At 38.5% G+C, this 20,908-nt stretch overlaps 1 protein-coding gene across 5 annotated transcripts in view; it reads right to left on the reverse strand.

Moving 5' to 3' along the window:
• EPHA7 (EPH receptor A7) overlaps positions 1–5,333 on the reverse strand; it is a 172,059-nt gene extending 166,726 nt beyond the window's left edge. For 3 of the 5 annotated variants that reach the window (XM_004766889.3, XM_004766888.3, XM_004766887.3), the window contains exons 1-2: positions 4,991–5,332; positions 491–555 (exon numbers count right to left, since the gene is read on the reverse strand). In XM_004766889.3, coding sequence (XP_004766946.1) covers positions 491–555; positions 4,991–5,087 — 162 coding nt within the window. In that variant the 5' untranslated portion in view covers positions 5,088–5,332. Of the gene's footprint in view, positions 1–490; positions 556–4,990 lie in introns of all 5 variants that reach the window. The other 2 variants (XM_045084229.1, XM_004766890.3) reach the window with 1 other exon arrangement.
• Positions 5,334–20,908: the final 15,575 nt, after the last annotated feature.

Genomic DNA, 20,908 nt, shown 5'->3' on the forward strand with positions numbered 1-20,908 from the left:
TATGGAGTATATTATATTTTTAACTACCTTTTAAAGCGTATTTTGAATGATGCTAAAACTGTTTTTAAAAGAAGAAACACATCACATACTGTTTTAAAGAACTACATTCAACCTACCTAGTGATTATACTAAGCAGTATAAAGCAACTAAAGAGGTTTAAGTGAGTTTGTGAAGGAAATGTTCCCTGTAATTAGTTAGCATTTATAGCCTGAAACCTGAGGTATGATTCCTCTCACAATAAGAACTCAAAAGATTATGGTTATAGAGTTTTGTTTTGTTTTTTTAAATCCATTTTTCCAAGTTCTAAAGTATACCTTCTCTTACTCAAAGAACTCAATGTCTCATTATAACACAACAAAATTTTGAATGAGACATTTGGAATTAAAATAGTTTAAATATGAAGAATGTGAATAATTCCAGGGGTTTGGGGAAGGTTGTGCTTCTTACTTTAAAAAATAAAAGGTGATATTTTATGAGGAGAAGTACTTACCCCATTGGGTGGAGAGGAAATCCATTCCAACTCTGTTTGTTGTGCTTTAGAATCCAGCAGTAGTACTGAAAAACAAAGTTTCATTTTCAAATCTTACATGAAAAATGTAACGACATCTGTAAAAGTTATTAATATGGATCGAATTTCTATGTAATTATCATGATCTAAGATATGATCTAAGATATATAAAGTTATTTATGTATATGGATGATGAAATAAGCACCTACCTGATATAAGCATATTCCCCTTTCTTAAGGAGAAAAGATGCTAAAATACCATATTATATTTGGTATTATTTAATTGAAACATTAAATAGATTTAAAAACTTAAAAATATCATGAAAGGGTAAAAATTGTATGTGGTATCTTAATTCTATAGTAGTTTATATTTTAAAGAATTTTATAAGCCATTGAGCACTCCAAATTTTGTCAGATATAATAGCATGAACATAATAAAATATAATTCCATATTCATCTTCCTCTAGTCATTAATTTGTAATATTGCACCAAAAGTATCTCCTAGTTTCTTTTGAGAATCAGAGTTTATTTTTTAAAAAACTTTTTCATAGAGTGTCTTCTCTTAAGCCAAAATGAATACAGTAGAAAACTATATCAAGCAATGTCATCATGAGAAAAATAAATTGCCCATTATTTCCAAGATATATTTCTGGGTTAGTCAAACATCTGTTTTCAATATTTCTATTTTTTTTTAATTTCCAAATATTTCAAGGCATTAGCTAATTCTCAAAATAATATATTTAAACTCTGACTTGACTTTGTTCCTGACTTGACTTTTAAAAACAGTTGTATCCACTTTGATATTATCAAAAAGCATAAACAATTCATTTACATGTATATAAATGTACCAAATGCTCTTGATAGTATTAATATAAGACAATGTATTCAAATGTTATACATTAATATATATCATACCTCCAATTCAATATATAGTATTGCTTTTTAAGACAATTGCTCTCCTAAAGCATTTACCCTGCTAGAACTGATTCAGTTACGAGTTTTTATTCTTTGAAAATATGTCTGACTCTATAGCATTTTAACAAATGCATCTGTTTGTCCAGAAATAATACTGAATATATTTCCAAGCTTGTAAATATGCATAACATCAACCTCAGCAAAATGTTGAAATTTGGACTTAAATAAAATATATGCTTATATGAACGTTAAAATAATCACTAGAGAAAAAAAGGTGTATTTAAAAGGTAATGAAATTTTGTTACGCTAAGAAAACAAAGGAACACATTTATTATGTGTTCAACTCCTTCGCTCTAGTCAAGGTTATTCCCTGCAACTGAAAACACATAGATAAAGAGACACTTTTTTGCAGAAATGTTTTACACTTAAGACTCTTGGGAAGACCATGAAAGCACAAACCTCGGTCACAAACACTTGATTCTCTTGCAGACTTATGGGGGGGTGGGGAATGCACACTTTCAAAATACCAAGTTGTATTTCGCACTGGGAACATCATTAAATCGTTGGACTAGTGAATTTATATAAAGTAATGTTTAAAGTTTGTTTTGGTTTTGTCCTCAACAATAGAAAGTAAGCACAAAGAAACAACATGAGTTCCTGGTTCCTTTTGAGATGATTTATTATTACTATCATTTTTGTCTTCTGCACTGACAAGAGACAAGTAGATTTTAAATCTAGGTGACCTGCGAATCATTTTGGAGAGTGAAACAAGCAATGTGATGATTGTTTACTGCCTTGTTACCCCTTAGCACTGCCTACGGTGGGAACCGGGTATCGCGGAGGGGTGGTGATGGCAAACAAGTTAAGAGAGAAACAAACTAACAAAAAAACAGTAACCAGTTCCTGGGCTTTAATCAGAAGCAGCTCTAAAGTGATCACTGTGTCTCCTTGTCCGCTCTCCGGATAAACCCCCAAGTGCGCGCTTTTGCCTTCCCGCTCAGAGCGCGGAGCGCCATCCTCCCTTCACAACCACCGAGGCGTAGCCCGAGGCCAACTAGGACCAGGGGCGCACAGGCCGGGGTTCCGGGACTCCGCGCCCTGCCGCGCGGGGGTAAAGGCCAGGGGCAAGATGCCGGGCGCTCCCGGGCCAAGCCAGCCAAAGGCCGCAGGAGCAGCGGCAGCGGCGGGGGCCGGGGCGGGGCCCTCGGCGGGGAGGGGCGGGGCAGGGGCTGCCAGACGGGCGCGCCCGCCGCGCGGAGCATCCATTACGCACTCCGCCAGACCTGGACACTCTAGGGAGCCAGTGGCGCCCTAGCTTCAGAAGGAGCCGGGAGGAGGAGAGAGGCTTTCGGGAAGCGTCTCCTTTGAGGGAGAGGCGGTGGCGGCATTTAGGAAGAGGAAAAACAGCAGCTGTACTTCGCCTCCAAGCGTCAGACTCTGACTTATACAGGCGCTCCCCGCAGCGGGAACTGGCCTCCCGAGAGAACACGTATGAGGAAAGTGGGGGAAGAAGGTCCCTCATTTCCCTCCATCCACTCCGGGCCACCCCGGGAGGCCTGGCACCTGCGAAAGGTGGTACCCAGCGCTCGCTCCTGGGTGCCGGGGTGCCCCTCGGGGCTTGCTAGCTCCTAGAACCGAGCTCTTGATCGCCGCTGCGCGCTGGGAGCGTCGCCGCTGAGAAGCGGGGCTCATTCGCCCTCCCGCCCACCTTTTAAACATCTCACTTCTGCATTTATAGAATTCAGCCTCCTAGAATCAGAATCCTCTTCACGTATCTTGCACCCAGAAGAGAAAAGCAAGCGAGCGAGACATTCTGGCTGCAGGAACCTCTCCCCCTAGTGATGCAGTTATTTATAGCTCAAACTCCTGCCGGGTCTGCGTGAGCTTGCGCGCCCGGCTTCTCCGCAGCAGTGCAAACTTTTCCTCGGGTCCCGCTATTCCGGAGCCATCAGTACAAGGTTCCAGGATTGAATGTTCCTAATCGCTAGTGTCATGCGCGTAGAAATGTGCATTTTGGTGTGTATGGGTGTGTGTTTCTGGCCGACGTTGGTTCATATGCTAACGCGTAACCGACAGCTCGGAGTCATGGTTTTCTCTGAAAATTTCTCTGAATGGGTTCAGCGTCAATACGGGTTGCAGATGTGGAAACTGGGGTCAGAAGGTCAGGCTGGCTCAAGAAGTAGGACGTGGCGTTGGGGTAGGGGGGTGTGGTTTGAGTGAAAGACTCAAAGGGTGCACGAAGAGAATGGAAAAAAACAAAACAAAACACTAAATCACTTAAGTTTTCAGGGCGACATGAAGCGAGAATCAGTATCGAACACAACCCCTCCCCCCCCCCGCCCCACATCACCATCATGACCTAAATCTGATAACAGATTCCTCCGTTCTCCATACTTCAGGAACAATTAATTATTGGTATTCTGCTTTTAAGTATCGGGAAATCAACGTTAGATTTACAGTCTGGAAGACAACGGGGGGAGAGAGATTGTGACATTGCTCAAGAAGCAGGACATTTCCATTGAGAGGATTTATTTTTCCCCAGCTCCAACTACAGGCACCGAAAGGTATTTTACCTTGTCAGTGGTTCAAAGGAGAAGAAATAATAATAATGATAACCATATACAGGCGTATCTGGCCGCCCAAATGAAACCTCTTCTCTTCATCCAGAGGTAGCCTTCCGGATCCAGGTCCTTTCGCAAGGTCTGACCACTCGGACTCAACTGCCGGGCAGATGTTTGGGGACTTGTACTCGCCCAGGCGGCGTCTCCTTACCACTTCCACAGCCCCAGCCCGCCCCCTGCCTCCCCGGCCGGCCAAGCCAGCTGGACTCCCGCTGTCCGCGCGGCCCGCGGGACCCACGCGCGGCCCGCGGGACCCACGCGCGGCGCGCGCTGAATGGAGACGTCCCCGCCGCGGGGCGCGCACCGCTTCCTCGCTTCACCTCCGCGGCGTTATTGTTCCGCGCTGGCGGCCGAGCGCCAGCCGCAGGCCCGCGCCTCCTCCTCCGACGCAGTGAGCACTTCATTAGTAACCCGAGCGTTTGGAGCTCACACATGTCACGGCCCCTCTGGGAAGGCTCGGGACACCAGCCGCTCGCCGACGGGCTGGCCAGGACACTAGAAGCTGCACTCCCCAGTCTCGGACTAACTCCGGCCGCAGCTTACCCCACCAGAGGCGAACACCGAGAGGAGGAGGAGAGGGCTGGAGGAAGAGATCTGACCCGCCTGCTATCCTAGAGAAAGAGCTCGCTGGTCATCACCCCCCCGCCCACCACCCCACTCCGCCCCGCCGCTCTCCGTTGCTGCTCACGCCCTCCGGACTGGCCGCGCCAGAAACCCCGCTCCCGTCGGGCGGACGGCCCCGGGCACCAGGCTGAAGGCGGTTCGGAGTAGCCCAGCTTGCCGCCAGCCTGCCGGGAGCAGCGAGAGCGGTGAGGGGGCGGGGAGCCGACGGGGGAGGGTCGCCCCGCGCCGGAGGCGCGGCCGGCAGCCCCGCGGACGAGCCGGCTTGTGCAGGTAGACCGCTAAATAAATAACTCAGAACAAACTTTGCGTTCCCATCACCTTACCTTCCTTTGCAGCCTGTGCCTCCCCGGTGTGTGCAAAGCGGAGCAGCCAGATGTAGCATAAAATAATCCATGAAGGGTGCCGAGTTTGAAAAACCATGGTGCATGAGCAGGTTTTATTTTAGGTTTCAGTGGAGTCGTAGCTTTTTAAATGCTGTTTGCTCCGAAGTGGGTTCTTTTTTATTGCGCTTTTCGCATCGATTCCCCTGCTCGACCTCCGGCCGGCTGCTCCACGTTTAGCTTTTTTATTTTTTCCCCCTCCTGTTCGTTCGCACCGTGTTTGCTGCCTGCAAGTCTCCGACTGCAGACCGGCCGCTTGCTCCACACTCCAATAATATCAATTAGGGTGGAGGGGGCGGGGCTCCGAGCAGAGAGCCTCCGCCACTCGAGCTGACTGGCAGGCACAGCCGGCCTGCCAGGCGGCGATTCCCAGGGCCGAGGGGCGGGTCCCGGTGAAAAGGCCGCCCCGGCCGCGGGGGCGGGCTTCGGGGCGCGGGCCAATCGGCGGCGAGCGGAGTCAGGTTGCGGGTCCAGGATTCCCTCCAGGTTCCGAGCTCCCAGCTTTCGCTAGATGCTCAGAAAGGCAGGACGCGGATGGTAGCCGAGGTGCGTGCTGCTGTGGACACTCGGCTTTTAGCAACCGCAGCTTTCGTGGAGCAGAATCAATCCGAGAATAACGCTCCCAACTTAGAGTATTGTGTATATATAGTGGTACTCCTCGTGGTCTTTTAGAAACCAGAGGCAATGCAAGCCATCTCTCAGCTACCGAACACGGAGCCAGGAAAGTGAAATAAGCTATCTTTAAGTAAAGTGCCTTTTACTTTTTTGTTACTCAAAACCTCCGCGGGTCGGGTAACTTTGTTCTTTTCATTTCTTGAAAGATTTCTACTTTTCTTTTTTTTCTATTACTCAACAGAAGTCAGCTCTAGGCACCACCCAGCGCAGTCTCTGGAAGAATAAAAGTATCCAAATGTATTATGTTCAAACAATGTTTCCAAGAGTTTGCAACAAGCTCTGGCAAAAGAAACAGAGGAAAAGGGAGTGGAGAAAGGAAGTCTTTTGTTTTAGGTGCCCTCCTCACCCCCGCCCTATCATCTCACAATAGTTTGTTGGGAGAAGTAGGACACGAAGAAAGAACGTTTAGAAGGTTCCGTATCACTTTTCTTCTATGTTTTAATATTTTTTGAGGTTTTCCTTGGATTGCCCCAATTTGAACGTTTCCCATTTCGCTGCATGAATTACACTTAATTTTAAAGAATGTTACCGCGCCTTAAATTCATAAAGCAAGACCTTTTTCGCAAACTGATATATTCCAATAATTACTCAATTGTATAATTATTATTATTCAGGCTTTTAAAGGAAACGGAGAATAAAAAGTATAACTAATATCTCCAGTTGAATTCATCCAACTAAAATAGCAAGAACGACTGCGTAGAGAAATCCGTTTACCGTTAGGCAGTTTTGGACACTTTGCAATTCAAGAGGAGGGTAATGTAATAAGAGGAAGAACTTTAAAACCTTAATTGCGAAATCACCAATTTCAAAGGTTAGGGCAGAGTAACTTAATCACATGTTTAAGATGAGCTCCGTGTTCTTCTTGTCCTATATTTCTCCCTTAAAAAAATAAAATCTGTCATTTGATTTGTCTTTATTTATAATAGGCACAAAGTTTGATCTCACCTGAAACTCCAAACTTTTTCCCTATCATTTCTGTATAGAAATAAAAATTGAGTTGCTTCTGGTATTTGTAGTAAAGACTTCTCAGAGATGACAGATTCCGAGATATTTAAGTTTTATTTTATGATAAATTGTCTCTTGTAGTTTTAACTTGCTTAACACAATTACAAAGAAGAAAGAAATGGAATCTTTCTCTAATCTCTCTTTGCTACTGTAGTTTATTTTTTTTAATGTTACTTGTTCCTAGACATTATGCCTATTAAATATTTTAGAAATTATATCTAAAAGCATTTTAAGTGCCCTTTACAGCATGCATAGAAAATGTAAACTGCTTAATAGATTAACCTTGAAAAGAAACAAAAAAATGTAGAGAGCACTTGTTCAGAGAAAAGCTAGTGGTATTTACACAAACAGATGTTTTAGAGTAAAAATTGTAAGGTAAAACATAATTAAAAACATAAATCTCCACACATATACTATAAAACTATTAATCTCAGAACCACAAACTCACAAATATTAAACCACTTCTAATAGTTAAAATAATTCTACAGGATTTCAGCACTTTCTCCAGGGTCTCATCCCCACTACTTACAATGACACCAAGGTAGCCTTTAAAGTTTAAAATATTCCTTTCATCTATTGAATGACTAATACTCAGTGATGTGAATAGGAATAACTTTCCATTAAACCAGGAAACCAAAGAAGTAACATCCTTCACTCTGATGAGTGTAGGTGGTATAGGGAGTCCCCTTATTGTGTCCCTTCTGTCTGTCAGACACAGGGGCATGTGCAGCCTTGCTTTTATTTTTAGAGACAAGAGGCTTCACATTAAATGCACATGTGCCAGGCTGCTGACAGTTTTCCCAGCAGAACTGCATAGTGATACTCATTTTTAGATTTACCAACCTTCTTTCTTTTGTATCTAGGTATATTGGTAAAGAAGTCAACATTTAAATCAAAGTGAATGATTTAGTCAACAAAAGAACATTCATTGTGCAGTATTATATGGCACGTATTTTAGTATATAAATTGTTAAGGTATTTGGCTAACAGACAAACACATAAACCTATTTACATGAAGCCCTTGAAATAAAAAAAAATAACCAGTTCACAAAACTTTCATATTTTAAAATAACATTTAATAATGAATTTCATTCTATAACCTTAAAAATAGTTTATTTTAGCTTCATGTCTCCATTTTTATATCTATGATTTTTGAATCATATATATGATTATCGGTATAACAATTTCTAGAAAAGTAAATGTGTGTGCGTGTGTGTGTGTGTATAAAATTAGTTAGAAAAGAAATGATTTTCCAGAGCTATATCAAATGGTGTATACAACCGACATGTGTGAGCCAAAGCAGAAATTCTGAAAACTATTTTTAATTGTTATGTATTCATTGTGCAGTGCAGTTGATAGAGTAACTTACATATATTTAGCTAATTTTAAATAAATGAAAATAATAGAGATAAACTTTAACATTTCCAACTAGGCTCAAATCCCCTCTTTTGAAACATCTTTTATAAAGGTATAGTAGAAAGATGGAAAATACCTAGGATCAGATGAAAAGAAGATATACCCAACTTTCCTGCACCATGTTATTTTTATTTAATTATTAATAATCACACATAACTTTACATATATGAAAATAAATGTAAAAATTCAAGACACATTCCAAATGAGGGTACAGCTGTCATCTCCCGTTAACATCCTTCAGTAATAATATTCACCTCACTGTTTATCTTTGGGAGATATTCTATAATTTTAAGGAAGAAATAGTAACTGAGGAGTAAATTATGACTTCAGGGAATAAATTCCATGAATTTTCAAGTTCCATTATGTGTGTGTGTGCGTGTGTGCATGCGTACACGCGTATAGTAAACAGGCCTTCAGAGGATAAAGTACAATCTGAGACTGCAGTATGTTACCAATCCAAGGCTGCCAAACTAGTTAACAACAATGAAATCAAAGGGCGTTTCTGAACCTACTACTTTTGCACTTACTGTCTAAATGCATTCACAGCTGGTAAATGTGAAAATGCAAGTTCATCACAGAAAAAGGGGTAATTTAAACTGAATTAGAAAAGGTACTGTGCAGAAGAAACTGATTATAAACAGAAAAGAAACATTATGTCTCAGTTAATAGATATTACAGAAAATTGGGTTCTCTATTTGTGATTTCAGTCAAAATGTAAACAATCTTTCCACTGTGCAAGAAAATCATTTACATATTTACATTAGCATGGTTTATGTGGTGTACATAAAATATTTATTTGCAGTCCAGTGTAAAAAATGTACATAAACTAGGCTCATAAAATACATAGTTATAATTTCACCTATTCTAAGTCTCAGATTTAGTCGACAGTATATAGGAAGTCAAAGGTCAAGAATCAAATTATAAGTCAAGATTGTATTTTGTGACTATGAAAGTTTACCTATTTTTGTAAGCAGATAAATTGATACTGTTATGAAAACAACAAATTAATTCTCTAATTGCAATTACTGAGTTAATTTAAGACCTCTTAACAGATAGAAAAAAATTATATCAAAATTGTAAGAGTCCATTTGAATGTTGCTAAAGTGTCATTGGAAATTTTCTAATCATTTATAATATTCAAAAGTGTTGAGTCAAATAACTTTTATTATGTGACTAATATTGAAAGAACTGCTAAATATAGCAGAGAAAATGGCACATTATCCTCATAATCACATAACACTTGTACAATACTCTCAAGAAGAATTTATTATTTTTAAATTTGATTTTGCCTGCAGAGGTTCTTCCTGTCCATTAGTTATATTTCATTTTGCCATAAGTCACTAGCACTGATAGGAAGAACTAGCTTAAATTATGCAAAGTACTTCTGCATGCTTTCATTGTTTCTTATCTTGCAGTGTTTTAGCTCTTAAAACCCTTGGATTTTAGATGTCAAGGAGCGCTGTGATGATTCAGTGACCACCAGGGGGCACCAGGATCTCTGGGTGTTGGGCCAATCAAGTCTACACTGAATAAAGATGAGGTAATTATGAAATTAAAAATATAATTATATGTACTTTTATCTCTATAACTATATAGAAGTATATAATTAATATATATTTGCCCCACTGGCGCTTTTAAGTTCCTTACTCTCTATGTACCTGTGCCAGCCTACTAAAGGCCTTCGTAAAAATTTGTGAGATGGTCTGACCTATTTCAGTCTATAGAGACCAAGTTAACTGAAGGGGCTCCAAAAGTACCTTAGAAAGTGAATTATATTGCAGGAAGGTTCTGCCCAGTTTTTTTAAATATCTGAGGAACTCTGAGTCTCTAGATCAACCTCAGATATTCTTTCTTATATTCCATCCACTTAACTCCCCAGAGTTCTTTACCTAGGAAATAGGACCAGGCCGGGATTGAGTATCCTCTCAAACTTGATGGTACTGAAGTTTTTAGAACTCTCTATCTTGAGGAGAATTTTAGAGACTACTTCTTACCTTAGCCTTCTGCCATGGTTAATACTAAAATGAAATTCTATCAAAATTTGCCTGGCTACTCTCAAGGAGGTCTAAGAAAAGGTCCAAACAGTAGGAATTTTTATGTATCAAAGTAATTTAGAAATAGGAGTTTTTATGTTAAGAGAGAAAAAATACATGAATAGTATCCCCGACCTATTAAATCATGCAACTGTGGGACTCTCCACACTAAAGTTGAAATTCTGTAGTCTGCCAAATGTGGTGCCTTATACTAACCCCTTGACTTGAAATGCAATTTTGTTCTGTGGAGAAAGTGGACAGATTTGTATGAGACAATGATCCTCCTAGGAGGAGAGGTTTCATAAGTCCCTAACCCAATCCCAATTGTTGAGTTTCAACAATATTAGAAGCTCTTAAATATTGGGATGGTTCTAACTAAAAACGAAATGATCTGAGTACCTCAAACAAGCACTTATTGTGAGGGAAAGAGAATTCTAGGCTTAATATTTGCTAGGTGAAGACATATTCCTGATGCTCAAAAGCCCTCTGAACCCAGTAACCCAGATACGGTGTTTATTCTAATTATGTAAGTATGAACTAAAATTACTATATCACTGTAGCTCAAATGTGGGATAACAAGCTGAGAAGGGATCTATAGAGTAAGGTATCACTAGCTATTCTCTGTAAAGTCAGATTTCAAAAGTTATACAGTATAGCAGTGATGAAAATAAAAAACAAAATGTACCGAACATACTATTCATTTAGAAAAAATCCGATCCCTTTGAACTGAGTGCACCTCTAGGGGTTCTTAGACAGTTCTGGAGATGAGAAAGCCTCAAGAAAGAGGTGCTAGATTTCCTCTTCAGTTGGATAAGCCAACTTAAAAGGGATATGTGACTATATTTCTTCCTAACGACGTGGATTGAACTGATTACAGATTCATAATCTAAGTAGCATAATATCTCAGAAAGAGAATACTAACAAAAAACCTCAATTAAAAAAAGTGGGATTTGGGGGCACCTGGCTGGCCTGTTGGTGGAGCATGGAACTCCTGATCTTGGGGTTGTGAACTCAAGCTCCACATTGGGCCTCTTGCTTGCTTAAATAATAGGATTTTCAAATATTTATTAAATATTTAGAAAAGCACAAAGGAGCACATGCAGGTGAATAAGGCTTAGTCCTGTACTGAAGAGACCAAGTATCATCAGCAGGATTCCTTTGTGACTGATATTTCCTTTTAGAATCAAGAAAATATGTTTAGAGAAATAGATAACTAGCCAGTTTTTCTCAGTGTTTATTTCAGCCATGTCAACAGTGATGATGTCTTCATAATCACATTATTGGCCATAAACTGTAAGATGATTCAATGTACAGTACAATATTATCATCTGACTTATCCAAGGTTGTTTCATTTTCCCCTCTCTGCACTCAGATTAGATAGAAAATTTTCATGAAAATTTACACTCCATCTCAGATTCTGTGGGGTTATGATTAGCAGTGTTTGGTTTTATAGATGCATTGCTTTAGCTAAAGCTATAGAGTTAACCTGGCACATTCTCCGGTTGATTTTAGATTGATGAAATGACTGAGGTCAATCTCAGTTTAATTAAGTATTTTAATATCTGATAGTCACTCTCTTGTCAGTCTTTTAACAGTCAGGCTCTGGTGGCAAAGTCTGTAAAACTAAGTATGGCAGAAGGTTCCCTCATTTAAGGTTAGATTAGAACCACAAAAGACAAAACCTCCTTTATCTACCTCACAAGTACAAACACAGAATAAATTATCCTGCATTCCAATAAAGAGGACAGGACTCCTTATGAGAGTACTTTCAGATCTCAACTTGGATTTAATGTTTCTATACTACCACATCTCTGTCTTTATTTTAACAATTTATATTTACTAACATTTTTGAATTAAACTTTTGAGGAAATAATTACCTTCTAAATTTGAATAAAGATATACTACATTAATAGGCATGTCCCCAGGTACTTTTGGGAAACTGTCCAGTAGATCATCACCTTTTAGATAAAAAGTAGTTGTATCCATTTTACAAAATAACAGCTATGACTCAATTGGTTATACTTGTTCCCAAGGCTATACAACAAGATGGTAAAGATACTGAATGAAAAAGAAAAAAAAAATGCAGTTACGAACTTAGGATTGATGTTAGAGTTCTATGTATTCAAATATCTCAAAATATAATGAATATTTTTAAATTCACCCATTTAAATTTTTTTAATTTAATTTTATTTGTTATTATGGGGGGTGGTGAATGGAGAAGAGAGAGAGAATCTTAAGCAGGCTCTACGCTCAGCACAGAGCCCACCACAGGGCTGGATCTCACAACCCTGAGATCATGACCTAAGCAGAAATCAAGAGTTGGATGCTTAACTGACTGAACCACCCAGGTGCCCCACTCATTTAAATGTCTTTAATAAAGTTTAAGGCTTAAAAAAATAAGATCTATTTTTGACCAGATAATGAAAGAATAAATTTTATATAAATTTTACTGTTAGAGATATGTATATAAAGATCTTCAAAGTTATATATGAAATCTGACTACGATGGTATATATTTTTGTACAGTTGTGAAAATATGTAATTTTGATTATCTCATATTTTATACTTTAGCATGGCATATATTCTCTAGCAGTATCTGTTATTCAAATTAAAATGCTTCCAAAGTTTATTTTTATAAGGCATATATCCCTATTGTTAAAAGTAAATGCTTTTCCTATCACATTTACTTATTTAAAGATAACTGATGGGAATATGAACACAGATTCAGAAATACTTACCTATTAAGACATACATATGATGTATCATTTCTAAGATCTACTTGGCTCATAGACTTTGTATATTTCTCTATACCTAGTAGAAGCCAGTAGGCTTTCACCTTAGTCTCTATTCAAACTAAGTCTAGCCTTAGGAAGGCAGAATTCAAGGAGAATGAATTATATACTCAGAGAACCAGTGTTTCATTTTTGAATCAAGGCCTATATCTGATTTTCTAAATCTGGTATTCAAATCCCTGTCTTGGCCCATAAATGTGAGTCTCTTAAGTAAAGCTCCCACTATCTACCCTTCTAATGGGATTCCTGTTCTGGAACCTAGCGCTATACCTTAGGCCTTTTCCTTAATTATCATAATGTGAACTACCTGCTATTTGCCTCTATACTGACCACTTTTTAGTGTGTTTTTGTGTGTGCATGTGTGTGTGTGTTTTGTTTTTGCCTGCCATCTGCTATAGTTTTCTGAATCTGCCTGATCTCAACTATTTATATGTAGATTTTTCCCATCAAATGAAATATTTATTGATTGTCCAATAAATACCACCTGCCTTTCTAGACCCCTTGATCACATGCGGATCTCAGTATTTTTTAGACCTCTTCATCACATGCAGATCTGGGTATTTTCATTAGCAAACCTGGGTGTACCTTATCCTAACCCTGACCTAGTCTACTATTTTCTTCCACATTTAGCCAGCAATGTCTTTGCCACATCATGAGATACCATAGAATGTGCTATCCCTCAGATTATAAAACATCATATTGTAACGACTATATTTAGAAGAATAAGGCCTGGTTTTTAGAGTTACCTCTTCCTTTTGCTATCTCCTCCTTTTGTCTTTTCTTAACCCCTCCTTAGCTCCTTCCTTCTTTAATTTGTCTCTTCCCTTCATTCATCACACTTTACAAAGCACATTCTATTCATCAGCCTTTGGCTAGTTACTGGTATGCAAAATAAATAGGAAATGGTCTTCCTGGTGGTACATGACAGAAATATACACTATTAACAGATAGTGCATTTTAATGACAGAAGTGGTCTGTGAGATGTATGCAGAGCAGTAAATCAGACTGGCAGAGCATTCTAGAAGGGACTGGCATTTTAGATTGATTTGAGGTTGCACAGAAGACTTGGTCAGATAAACAAAGGTGATATGGGAAAGGAAATTTCACACAGTGGAGATATGTAAAGAGCAGGATGTGTATAAGTTATAGTTTACTGAGGAAACAGAAACTACTCTAAACATTTTAAGCTGAAGAAATTTGATTTAAATGATCTTGAAGATAGATCTCATGATGCCAAAAAATAGCTTTGTGTGTGAGTTAGGCAACGCATTCTTCCTAATTGTGACTTAAGATGACCAGAGTCCCAGCTGACACTTGGGCTGCAGCCCGTGAGAGACCCCAGCCAGAGGATCTAAACAAGTGGCACTGGATTCCTAACCCATAGGAACTGGGGTAATAAATATTGGTTGTGGTAAGCAGATGACTTTCACGCTAACTTATTATGCAATTATATAAAACTAATGCAAGAACTTTCACAAATTGTGGTAGGCACCTAATTTCCAAATTAATTTTCTTCAACTTAAAATGCTTAGGGTAATTTCTCTTTCTACAGTACATCTATCAGATCACCTAGGGAATAGGGTTCAGTTGCTCCACGTAATTACCTACACTTAGTATTTTCCAGATTTTTATTTTTATTTTTATTTTTTTATTTTTTAAAGATTTTATTTATTTATTTATTTATTTGTCAGAGAGAGAGAGCGAGAGAGAGCAAGCGAGTGCACAAGCAGGCAGAGTGGCAGACAGAGGCAGAGAAAGAAGCAGGCTCCCTGCTGAGTAAGGAGCCGGATGTGGGACTTGATCCTAGGACCCTGGGATCATGACCTGGACTGAAGGCAGTAGCTTAGCTGACTGAGCCACCCAGGCCTCCCTCCATATTTTCTATGTAGTGATATCATCTGTGCTTTTAATATTAATTTATCTGATGACTAATGAAGTTGAGTACACCTTTATATGTTCAGTGCCCTTCAGAATATCGTAATTAGTGAAGGGTCTGTTAAAAACTGTCCTTTTATTCTGAGTTATCTTTTTGTAAGAGATTGTAGGAATTTTTCACATATATAGATAGGCCTCCTTTGTCAGATATATAAGCCTTGTCACACTTTGTGGTTTGCCTTCCATTCAGTTCAGGATATCTTTTGATAAAATGTTTTTCATTTTACTTTTTTTTTAAATTATGTTCGGTTAGCCAACATAAAGTACACCATTAGTTTTTGATGTGTTTAGCAATTCATTAGTTACATATAATACCCAATGCTCTTCTCAATATGTGCCCTCCTCAATACCCATCACCTGGTTACCCCACCCTCCCTTCTGAAACCCTCAGTCTCTTTCCCGGAGTCCAGAGTCTCTCATGGATTGTCTCCCTCTCTGATTTCTTCCCATTCAGTTTTCCCTCCTTTCCCCTGTGGTCCTCTGTGCTATTCCTTATGTTCCACATATGAGTGAGATCATATGATAATTGTCTGTCTCTGCTTGACTTATTTCACTTATCATAATCCCCTCCAGTTCCATTCTTGTCAGTGCAAATGGTAGGTATTCATCCTTTCTGATGGCTGAGTAATATTCCATTGTATATATGAACAATTGCACTACTAGGTATTTATCCCCAAGATACAGATGTAGTGAAAAGAAGGGGCACCTGCACCCCAATATTCATAGCAGCAATGTCCACAACAGCCAAACTGTGGAAGGAGATGACATGGCCTTCAACAGATGAATGAATAAAGAAGATGTGGTTCATACATACAATGGTATATTATTCAGCAATCAGAAAGGAAGAATACTTTTTTTTTTTTTTAAGTTAGCTCTACACCCAACGTTGGGCTTGAACTCATAACCCCAATACCAAGAGTCACATAATCTACCAACTGAGTCAAATACGCATCCCCCGAAATTCTTTATTTTAATGGTCTAATTACTCATTATTTTCTTCTGTGATTGGTAATCTTACATTCTGTTCAAGAACTCTTTGCCTAATCCAAGGTCACAAAGATTTATTTCTGTTTTCCTCTAAAATAAGTATTGTTTTACTTTTTACATTTGCATCTTCAATCCATCTGGAATTGATTTTGTTTATGGTGGGAGGTAAGGATCAGGATGCATTTTTTTTTTGTTCCCCCGGTAAACTGTCCAGTGAACCCAGCATCATTTTTCAGAAGACCCACTTTTCTGCATTGCATTGCAGTAGAGCTTTGGTCATAAATCCGGTCTATAACTATATGTGTAGAAGATCCTGTTAAGTTTTAAAGGAAATTGTATTGTCGAAGAAATCATGCTAGTATGGAATCTGCATATTTATCTGTTTTTGTGCAAGAAAGGAAATGTGCTATTTAAAATCTGATGCCATCACATATAGCTCTATGAAGATCCCAATTTTATTAATAGGAATTCAAAAATCTTACTCTCTCTATATTTTGAGACAATAGTTATTATCCATTTTAAGTTTACCCTGATTCTTGGAAAATATATTGCTTATTTTGGACAAGCCCACAAATGTTTCTTCTGCCCAAACTCTTCTTCCTATTTCACTGGCTAAGAAGTAGCAAGCAGTGCCATGAATGATATTATGAATCATGAGAAAGATTGAAAACCTTTTAAAGGCATGTCCATCAGCTTTTTCCAAAAGAAAAAGGATCCAGGAGCCATGCACTCCATCTGCTTTTAGTTCTTCCCTTTCCTGTGTTAGCCAGCCTGGGACATAGCACAGGTGTAAAGTGATTATAAATGAAGTGATTAAGGTAACTTGGAAATTCATTTATTTATTTATTTATTTAAATTTTTTATTTTTTATAAACATATATTTTTATCCCCAGGGGTACAGGTCTGTGAATCACCAGGTTTACACACTTCACAGCACTCACCAAAGCACATACCCTCCCCAATGTCCATAATCCCACCCCCTTCTCCCAAACCCCCTCCCCCCGGCAACCCTCAGTTTGTTTTGTGAGATTAAGAGTCACTTATGGTTTGTCTCCCTCCCAATCCCATCTTGTTTCATTTATTCTTCTTCTACCCACTTAAGCCTCCATGTTGCATCACCACTTCCTCATATCAGGGAGATCATATGATAGTTGTCTTTCTCTGCTTGACTTATTTCGCTAAGCATGATACGCTCTAGTTCCATCCATGTTGTTGCAAATGGCAAGATTTCATTTGGAAATTTAGATATAAAATACAGCATTTAAGTTTAAAATGCATTACCTGTCCCCTATAATTTTGTATTATTCTTTTAACTGAGCTCTGTGCTTCTGGTTTTGCTCATACCCTCAGTCCGTTCACTGAAAGAACACCTGCCAGAGGATCCTTTTACTTTATTATTTATTTGTCTGTCTATTTGTTTACTATTGCTCTTTAATGAGATCAAAGTCTTCTGTGTATGTTTTGGGGGGTAGACTTAGCATAGTCCCCCAAACCTGCCACTCTCCTCAGGACTTCACTCCTTTCAGGCAGATTCTAGGATGGCAAGGAGAGGCCAAGGAGAACTCCAGGAGTTGGCACCAGGACTGTTTTTGGTGGGCAAGTAATCAACCCACTGTTCCAAAACTGTTTGTGGATCCTTTTGTTTATTTATTTAAAATTTTTATTTTATTTTATCCTATTCTATTCTATCCTATTCTATTCTATTCATTTTATTTTGAGAGACAGAGAGCATGAGCAGGGAAGGGACAGAGGGAGAGAGAGAATCTGAAGCAGACTCCACACAGATCATGCCGGTGGGGCTCTATCTCACGACTCTGAGCTTATGACCTCAGCTGAAATCTAAGAGTGGGAGGCTTAACCACTGAACTACCCAGGTGCCCTGTGGGATCCTCTTAAAAACATGTATCAGAACAAACCACTCCTCCACTGGAGACTCTCCACTGGCTCCCATGTCACTTAGTGGTAAAAATCAAGTTCATTAATGGCCTTAACGGTCCCACCAAACTAGGACCCATCTGATTCCCCTGTCTTGCCCTTTTCCCCTCTTCTCATTTTTTCCATGAAACTGAATTTTTGCTTTTCTAATAGGTCAGACAGTCTTCAACATCTGGACATTCAAATTCCCTATGTCCTCTTCCTGGAATGTATGTAATATCTCCAGACATTTACATAAATCATTCCTTCACTTCCTACAGTTTTACTCCATTGTCTCTTCTCACAAAGATTTCCCTTGGGTTTCTCTATCCCTTTACTCCTATCTCCAGATTTTATCATGTCTCAATATATCATAGCTTTACTTACCTTGTACATTGTCCTTCTCTCTAAACTAGAATAAGGATTCATAAAGAGAGTGGATTTTAAAATTCCATTTCCCTGGTGCCTAGAACAGTGCCTATACATTTATGCCAGGCATTTAATTGTTCAATAAATGAATGGTTTTCAGTTAGTTTGACCATGTGTTTTATAATTAGCTTTATAAAGCTATGTGTTTTATGAGGACATTTCTTACAGTTTAGATTACTTGGAGACAAGATATTTGGCAATGCCACTGGAAGTAACAATTCAAATCTGTGAAGAGCATTAGAGTAGCTTATATATAAAATTCAAGAGAGGGAACAACATATCAGAGGATATATATTCATTTTTAAAGAGAGCTATAACTATTAAACTACAGCAAACCATTATTAGGAAAATAAGGCAGAATTAGGCAAAATAAACTTTCTTTATACATGCTTAGTATATACAAAAAATCATCTCTGAGAGTTCAGGAAGATCTAAAAAATCCTCCGGTTTACCTACTTAGAAATGAAATATGATGACAAAGAACATCAAAAAGCATTATTCCCTAAAACACAAGTTTCTTAAAAGGAAGTTATATAAGAGCTATAAAGCAATTCTGTATGTGATGACCAGAAATACCTTGAAGATGTATGCAAACTGTGTGTAAATATTTACTTTCTTGGGGCGGGAGAGGGTGGTTAGTTTCCCAAATCTAATTGTTGAAGGAATCCAATTAAAAAAAAATCAGAAGCCAAATTTAGATCAATGATTTTTATACCTTCATCCAAAAAGCTTCATCTAGGAAGGTTTTGTTTTTTTTTTTCCCCCCCAAAATCATCAACACCAGGGCCCTATTGTAAGGAATTTGATCTAATCTAGTGTAAGGTATAGACACTAGTATTTTTTTTAAGCTTTTTGGGTGATTCTATTATATATCTGGAGCTAAAAAATAATTGTTCTAGAGCAGTGCTATTGAATAGACATATAATGTAAGCCATATGTAATTTAAAATTTTGTAGTAGCCACATTAAAAGTATTAAAAGGAAATAGGCTAGCGAAGATGTTGCTCAAAGGTTAATAAAGTTCCAGTTATAAGATGAATATGTTCTGGGGAGCTAATGTATAGCATAATGACTATAGTTAACAATACTATACTGTATACCTGGAAGTTGTTAAGAAAGTACATCTTATAAGATACTTTTTTTTTTTAAGATTTTATTTATTTGACAGAGGGAGATCACAAGTATGCAGAGAGGCAGGCAGAGAGAGAGGGGGAAGCAGGCTCCCTGCTGAGCAGAGAGCCCAACGTGGGGCTTAATCAGAGGACCCTGAGATCATGACCTGAGTAGAAGGCAGAGGCTTAACCCACTGAGCCACTGAGGTGCCCCAAGAGAGTACATCTTAAGTGATCTCAACACAAAGCAAAATAATAATAATAATAATAATTTTGTGAAGTGATGAATATGTTAACTAAACCTATGGTAATCCTTTTGCAATAAGTATATCAAATCATCTTTATACCTTAAACTTATACAATGTTATATGTCAGATACACCTCAATAGAGCTGGAAAGAATTTTAAATACTGAAATTTATTTTATTAATACCTTTTATTTCATGTAATATATCAAAAATATTATCATTTCAACATGTGTCACTAACCACATTTCAAGTGTTTGATAGCTGTATGTGGCTTGTGGGTATCCTATTGGGTACAGTGTAAGTCAGAATGGCCTAGAAGTTTTGTTAAAATAGCTTGGGCAGAATTTCTGAACCAGTAGGTGTAGGCCTGGACCTGAGAATTTAAATAACTAACAAATTTTCAAGTAAGGTTTTGCTTCTGACTTTGGGATCACACCTTGAAAGCCACTGCTTTGAAATGGTGGTTTTTAATGTTAGCTGTTTATTGCAATCCCTTAGGCTATTTTAATGTACTACTGGATTCCACACCTAGAGATTCTGACTTAGTTGATCTGAGATAAGGCCTGGTCTTGGGTTCTAAAAAGATTCTTAGGTGATTTTCTTAAACTTTTTATTTTTTAATAACTGTAACTTCACAGATGTATTTCATTCATCCAGTTTCCTTCAGTAATAACACTTTGCACAACTACTGTATAAGATCAAAGCCATGAAGTTGACACTAGTACAATACATGGAGCATATTCAGGCATCACCCATGGTACACACACTCATTTATGTGTGTATGTATGTGTGTATGTGTATGTGTGTGGTTGTATGCAGTTTTAGCTCATGTGTAGATTTCCCATAGCCACCACTATAATCCACATACAATTCTGTATGATCCCCTTTTATATTCATAATCATCCCCTCCCCGCAGCATTTCTAACCCCGGCAAGCACAGATATCTCCCCCATCTCTATCATTTTGTTATATCAATAACTGTACAAATGGAATCTTACAGTCTGGGACATTCTGAAATTGGTTCTTTTCACTCAGCATGTGTGAAGTTCATTCAAGTTGTCTAATGTCTCAATGGTTCATTCTCTTTTTGATGAGTATCTTTCAATTATATGAAGGTATCACAGTTTAATTACCCATTCATCTACTAGAGGACATTTGGATTATTTCCAGGTTTGGATCACTACAAATAAGGCTATGAATGTTCATGTATAGGCTTTTGTATGATCATAAATTTCCATTTCTCTGGAATAAATACCCAAAAGTACAACTACTGGATCATATGGTGAGCACAAGTTTCCTAAGAAACTGAACTGCTATGA

This window comes from Mustela putorius, unplaced genomic scaffold (genome assembly GCF_011764305.1).
Source record: "Mustela putorius furo isolate JIRA1106 unplaced genomic scaffold, ASM1176430v1.1 tig00000759_pilon_pilon_pilon, whole genome shotgun sequence".
NCBI lineage: Eukaryota > Metazoa > Chordata > Mammalia > Carnivora > Mustelidae > Mustela > Mustela putorius.